Raw genomic sequence first — 5,202 nt, 5'->3', positions numbered from 1 at the left:
CAAATATCAACTTTAGGTCTAGGGCTCACGTGATAAACAAGGAAGTTTTTTCGAGGTTGGGTGACAAATCGGAAATTTTGTGTTGAATTTGTCGAGGATTCTCAAGGCGTTTACAGGAATTACTGGACATTTACAAATGACAAACTAAACATCTCGCATCCGACCTAGAGAAGGAAGTTTGATGCACTCTTTTGATATGGATTTCACACCGGACTAACTTACATTTCTTCATAGAGTTCATATGATTGTGATATGAACATACTATATCAACTTCAAATTCAACTAAAGCAGTATTCATTGAAGGATATCTCTAGGTGAACAACACGTAGGACCTTAAAGTTATAGATAGACGTCAAGTTATTATTATATAATAGAAAGAAATTGAGATAATATCGGGTAATAAATAAAAGGTATGTCCTTCGTTTAATTCATTTAAAATTTTGAACAGTTTTGAATCATGACAGACACGCTTTTCTGTTTAACTATTATTTTCTGTTCTCTGACCATCTTTGTTCTGTTACATACGTTAACTTAAGCCCTGTTATTTTACTTACCATCGCAATCTATTACTACTCTTTTCTGTTTTCTTACGAACAGCTTAGTTATCTGACTTCCTAATCAATAACTCTGTTATCTGACTTCCTAATCAATAACTCTGTTATCTGACTTCCTAATCAATAACTCTGTTATCTGACTTCTTTATCAACAACTCTGTTATTTGACTTCTTTATCAACAACTCTGTTATCCGACTTCTTTATCAACAACTCTGTTATCCGACGTCTTTATCAACAACTCTGTTATCTGACTTCTTTACCAATAACTTTGTACTTATCTCAGTTGGCGTCCGAGGGTTTGAAATATCTGAGGTTGCCCGAATAACTTACCCAGTTTGAGAGTCATGCTCGAAAAACTTGCATTCATGGCTGCGAGGCTGACAGATTTTAACCGACTTGCATGTCCTTTTTTTTTTATAAAACAGTAAACATGAACATTCCACCGGAACCACTGACAAAGGATGTACAGAGGTTTATACGTTTCACCAATGAAGACAACGACATGGAAGTGATGGAGTTCTATGAGCGGTATGGAAGAAAACTACCACTTCTGATGATCGTGACCATTGGGAATTATGCAGATACTGATTTGGAAACATTTAGTGGGGATCAGGTAAGAAGGTCTTTGTGGATCACTCTTTCTTATGTTATATATTGACGAAGCTCTGACAATCCTATCAGCAGTTGTTCCTTTCTAGAATTATGATATGGTAAAATTTGTTCCTACCCAACCTAAAAATGCACCAGTGAATGGAAAATGAAACTTCGAGATTTCTGTCCCCTAAATGTTTGGAAGAATGACATCAAATATTTCACAATTCAGTCCTGTTAATTATTTTGTATTTTCAGACGTTCAGACTTGCTCATATTTCCCGCCAAAAACGGGTCATAGCCCGGGATATTAAAGGTCGATACCTGACAATTCCAGCCAACTTTCCCATGAAATTTCGTACCGTTAGAGGTCGTAAAAATGGTAAGTAGTCGGCAATTTCCGTACAGTCAAACCAGCATACTCGTATCAATCAACCAATACCACTTTCCTGACAGAATTTATCTCAAAACACATTCCATAATATTGACGGACTCCAGGAGGTAAAGTTCCACATCAGAGAAGTAAAACTTCATTATATTTTTTAGTTGGTGATGTACAAACGCTGGCACGTATCCTGGAAGACAACGAACTACCATGCATAGTTCAGTTTGCTGCCAGTGCAAAGGCCGAGTTCAAAATTGGTGCCAACAATACTAAGTGTTTTAATTTTGGAAACATTGTTTTAACCGAGATCTATGATGAGAAATATTTCTTGGCCAACTGCGTCGATAGTGCAGGTAAATATACCCGACTTTTAGTGTTACTAAACCAAAGAAGGAAAGTACCAGAAATGGTGAAAGCAAAAATATATAAGTACAAGAAAAATATTGAGCATTTGGAAATATAAAAGTACAAGAACAATATTGGGCATTTGGAAATATAAAAGCACAAGAAAAATAGTGGGCATTTGGAAATATATAAGTACAAGAAAATATTGTGTATTTGGAAATAGATAAGTTAAAAAAAATGTTTGGAAAGAAAGATATCAGCAAAAAAAATAAAAAAAGTTTTGTCCTATATGAGCTTATCTCCTGCTGTCGACACGTGTATCTAAAGCTTCATGGAGAGATTAATATTGGAAAATTAACAACTAAGGCTTATATTAATAAACTAACATTGGCATCATTGTCTTCTATCAGGAATGATGTTGGAAAGAGTTGTCTTGGTTCCACTGTATGTCAAAGAAATCAGCGTTGCAGCAGTAAATGGAATTATGAACGGGGACGAACAGGATTTCAAGAACTTTCAGATTGGCCTTAATAAAGCAGCTGAAAAATTCCATTTCGACTTAGAATCGGGAAATAATGGTAGGAAAGAGACACTATTCCACTTTTTTATTTTTTCATTTAATTGCAATTTAAGTTACTTTTCTTAAAATTAAATCTATTCTTTTTTTTTTAATCCATTTTAATTCAATTTGATATTTTCTTTTGTATCATTAATTTAATCGTATTAAATTTAATTTACGTCTATTTTATTTTATTTGAATATAAATATTTTTTAAATATATTAATTAATTTGATTTAATTATTTATTTATTTTATATCATTTCTTTTAATTTAATCCAATATTATTATTTTCTTTTCATTTAATCTTATTTAATTATTCACTTTTTATTTGATTTTTTTCAAATTAAAATTTTTATTCTTATTTATTTATTTATTTATTTATTTATTTATTTATTTATTTATTTATTTATTTATTTATTTATTTATTTATTTAATCATTTACTTTTTATTTTTTTAAAATTTTTATTTAATTTTATTTGATATTTGATTTATTCAATTGATCAATTAATTCTTTTAAATTATTTATTTTTTTATTCAATTAAAATAAATACCTTTTTTTTTTATAATTTCCAGATATAGCTATGCTTCCAGAAGACTGTGAGATGATCACATCAAATAACATCTACGACTATATCGACCCCAAAAGCTTCGTGGATATCAAGAGACGACAGTCATCGACCTCAAGTGCCTCTGATAATGTTGATGTATCTCAACCCGACGAAAAGCCCGCGTTACCACCGAGACAAACTGTAAGGAAGACAAGTTCAACCCCCCTCAGCCCAAAGTCGCCAGTATCTGGTGGAAAATCTAAAACTAAGTGCGATTCAGAACCAGATGAAGCTTTCTTTTCGGGTGGGAGCATTTTTCAAAATCCAGATATGCATCACCGACCTAGACAAGGTCAATTTAGTGGGGATGAGATGTCCATATCCGGCGGAAGCATTGGTAGTTTCTGTCCTACTGACTTTGTTCTGGAGTTCTGCATCAGCGACATCAGTGAGGCACTTACAAAATTACACTTGGACAAGTACGTAAAGCCGCTGAAGGAAGCACAAATAGATGGGCCACTTTTATTGACTTTAGACGAGCCTACTTTAGTGGAAGATTTCAAAATGAAGACCTATGAAGCTAAAAAGTTGCTGTTGTTCGCCAAGACAGGTCACATTCCCAAGTAACTCTTTGGTTGCTTGGTCTTTTCATTTGCATTGTGATGCATCTAAAGCATGTGATTGAATTTTTTGGCGATCTTTAATAAGTCATCTTTCTAATAGCTTCAGGTCGACTCACCTGTAAACGGATAGAGATAATCCAGAAGAGATCACTACAAAAACGTTTGGAAAAGGAACGATAGTTTTAAGGTGGACAGAGGAAACTTGCAAAATACTGATGTTTCTTTCTATTTCAATCTCTTGTCAATTTCTTGACGGACGAAAGTCCTTCTTCTGTGTTGATACAAATTGCCAAAATCATTTTCATAATGTACATATTATTCGCTGTGTATTATAGATAAAAGCTTGTTTGCTTGAATACATGATTTCACCAAATACGAATTCGTTAATCCGTATCTAATATATTTTATGTAGACAGTGTGTCTGAAGATCGCATAGCGTGAAACTCTGGAGTAACAACAGTATCTGTTTTTATTTTTACTGAAGATTGCATAGCGTGAAACTCTTGAGAAACACGATGATTCGAGTTCTGTTTAAATATTTCCAATAAAAGTTGCGTATTGATTGTAAACAATGCTTCCCTATTGATTATTTGATTGCAATTGTAAAAGGCCCATTTAACTATGAGTCAGTCTGTGAGCTGAGTTGATCACATCTAATCTAGTTAAGTTGGGCTATTATCAGAGCAACCAAATTGTCAATAAAGCCACATAATTAACTATGTTCGGTGCTATAGTTTTCGTAACCTATTTCTACTTGGGAGTTTTAATGTTCTACTTTTCTGCACAAGGGGGTTTTTAATTTTTTTATTAGCATTTGAAAATAGCTTTATTATTCATACATATTATTTCAAACATGACCTCGCCTCTGATTTTATTTCTCCCTGGTCCAAAAGGCACTAACAATAGTGTTTTCGTCTGCATAGTGTATAGAGATCATATATATATTTATCTATCAAAACCAATACACCAGGTCATTGTGACCTATCATAGAATGTTATTATCCTCGTAAGCGGGTCTGTGTCAAGGCTTTGATCGTGAAGACCCCAGAGCAGTGTGACGTTTCTGTTAACCATTAACTGGAAGGGTCGAGAGGTGGCTACACAATTGTTAAAGGGGGAAGGGTAAAGAATTTTTTTTTATATAAAACAATAAACGCAAGTCTATATTGCCAAGAACAAATGTCATATATTGCCAAGAACAAATGTCATATAATGTCAAGAACAAATGTCATATATTGCCAAGAACAAATGTCATATATTGTCAAGAACAAATGTCATATATTGTCAAGAACAAATGTCATATATTGCCAAGAACAAATGTCATATATTGTCAAGAACAAATGTCATATATTGCCAAGAACAAATGCCATATATTGCCAAGAACAAAAGTCATATATTGTCAAGAAAAAATGTTATATATTGTCAAAAACAAATGTCATATATTGCCAAGGACAAATGTCATACATTGCCAAGAACAAAATGTCATATATTGCCAAGAACAAATGTCATATGTTGTCAAAAACAAATGTCATATATTGCCAAGAACAAATGTCATATATGGCTAAGAACAAATGTCATATATGCCAAGAACAAATG

General features: G+C 33.0%; 1 protein-coding gene across 1 annotated transcript; it reads left to right on the top strand.

Moving 5' to 3' along the window:
* The first annotated feature begins 44 nt into the window (after positions 1–44).
* LOTGIDRAFT_237883 (hypothetical protein) lies at positions 45–3,980 on the top strand. The gene is made up of 6 exons (XM_009048425.1): positions 45–410; positions 981–1,168; positions 1,405–1,528; positions 1,693–1,884; positions 2,287–2,454; positions 3,010–3,980. Exons 2-6 carry the CDS (start codon positions 986–988, stop codon positions 3,609–3,611), a joined length of 1,269 nt encoding a protein of 422 aa, XP_009046673.1. The 5' UTR covers positions 45–410; positions 981–985; the 3' UTR covers positions 3,612–3,980.
* Positions 3,981–5,202: the final 1,222 nt, after the last annotated feature.

This window comes from Lottia gigantea, assembly GCF_000327385.1.
Source record: "Lottia gigantea unplaced genomic scaffold LOTGIsca_121, whole genome shotgun sequence".
Taxonomy (NCBI): Eukaryota; Metazoa; Mollusca; class Gastropoda; family Lottiidae; genus Lottia; species Lottia gigantea.
The sequence above is the reverse complement of the archived record's forward strand: the minus strand, read 5'-3'. Positions and strand labels throughout refer to the sequence as shown.

Excerpts from the sequence above, each read along its gene's own strand:
- LOTGIDRAFT_237883 (XM_009048425.1), top strand. The coding sequence starts at position 986 with ATGAACATTCCACCGGAACCACTGACAAAGGATGTACAGAGGTTTATA. Across the intron at positions 1,885-2,286 it reads CAACTGCGTCGATAGTGCAG|GAATGATGTTGGAAAGAGTT; the intron begins GTAAATATACCC and ends GTCTTCTATCAG. Across the intron at positions 2,455-3,009 it reads CTTAGAATCGGGAAATAATG|ATATAGCTATGCTTCCAGAA; the intron begins GTAGGAAAGAGA and ends TATAATTTCCAG.